Source organism: Frankliniella occidentalis, unplaced genomic scaffold (assembly GCF_000697945.3).
Source record: "Frankliniella occidentalis isolate FOCC.00 unplaced genomic scaffold, Focc_3.1 Scaffold53, whole genome shotgun sequence".
In the NCBI taxonomy this organism is placed as follows: Eukaryota; Metazoa; Arthropoda; class Insecta; order Thysanoptera; family Thripidae; genus Frankliniella; species Frankliniella occidentalis.
The window spans coordinates 700,110-701,253 of record NW_026267183.1 but is presented as its reverse complement, the minus strand read 5'-3'; the positions used below and the strand labels follow the sequence as shown (position 1 = coordinate 701,253).

The following is a 1,144-nucleotide window of genomic DNA, read 5'->3' as shown; positions in this document are numbered from 1 at the left end:
ACCCCCGACCTACCTTCCTCCTGTTACATACACCCAAAGGCTTGCCCCTCCTCCTCCACCCCCAACGACTACCCGTAGGCCACCACCTCCCCCCTCGACCTACCTTCCCCCTGTCACCACGACCACGACTAGGCGCCCACCTCCTCCTCCTCCTCCCCCGACAACCCGCCGCCCACCACCGCCCCCGTCGACGTACTTGCCCCCTGTAACTCAGAGGACCACGACGCCCGCCCCCGAGTACCTCCCGCCCGTCGAGATCAACTTGAAGAAGGTAAGTCCACCTCTAGGTCTTGGCGTGTCGTCTGCGCAGCGGCCTGTCACTCACCATCCCCTTTTTACACCATCTCTTAGGTCGACAAGGACAACAACTTCCAGTTTGTGTACAACCTGCCTGAGGTGTCCACGAGGAGGGTCATCCCCACGACCACAACTACGACTCCGAAGCCTAGCAGAGACTACCTGCCCCCTGAAGACAACATCGAAGGCCTTGAGCTGCTGCCCGAGTTCGTCAACCCACCCAAGCCCAAGCCAAAGCCCAAGGCTGAGGATGACGGCCAGTACAACGACCCGAATGACGACCCCACCAAGTGGAACCTGAGGGACTCTATCCCCGGCGAGCCCGGCAAGGACTACCCCACCCTGAGAGAGATCCCCACCACCGACTTCTCTTGCGAGGGCCGCGCTGACGGTGAGTTTGAGTTAACGGGCGTGAAAATCTGTCTCCAAATGCTACCATGCACTATTCGTGCCTGAATCTTCTCAACCCCTGCTCCTTTTTTAGCCCGCCCTTCTGCTTTGAAAAAGCTATCCAGCGGGCTTATTCCTGACGCAAACCCCCGTGATTCTGTGTTCTAGGTTACTACGCCGACGTGCAGACGGGATGCCAGGTGTTCCACGTCTGTTCCTCGCTCGCCCCGAAGAGCTCCTTCCTCTGCAACAACGGCTCGCTCTTCAACCAGGAGCGCTTCACCTGCGACTGGTGGAGTAACGTCGACTGCCCCAACTCAGACAAGAGCTTCTTCATGAACGATCTCATCGGCAAGACCATCAACGTGGCCATGCCCACCGCGCAGAACCCCAAGCTGGACGCGAGTAGGCTGCAGTTCCAGCGGGAGTTCACCCTGTTGGAGAGCGCGGGCGGCGC

General features: G+C 59.8%; 1 protein-coding gene across 1 annotated transcript in view; it reads left to right on the top strand.

Annotated features, from left to right (window-relative positions):
* Nucleotide 1: 1 nt before the first annotated feature.
* The window catches only part of LOC113210927 (uncharacterized), a gene marked incomplete at its 5' end in the record, with an annotated part of 16,356 nt that continues 15,213 nt past the window's right edge, over nt 2–1,144 (top strand). The window contains 3 exons of the mRNA XM_052267465.1: nt 2–271; nt 352–688; nt 856–1,142. Coding sequence (XP_052123425.1) covers nt 2–271; nt 352–688; nt 856–1,142 — 894 coding nt within the window. The remainder of the gene's footprint in view (nt 272–351; nt 689–855; nt 1,143–1,144) is intronic.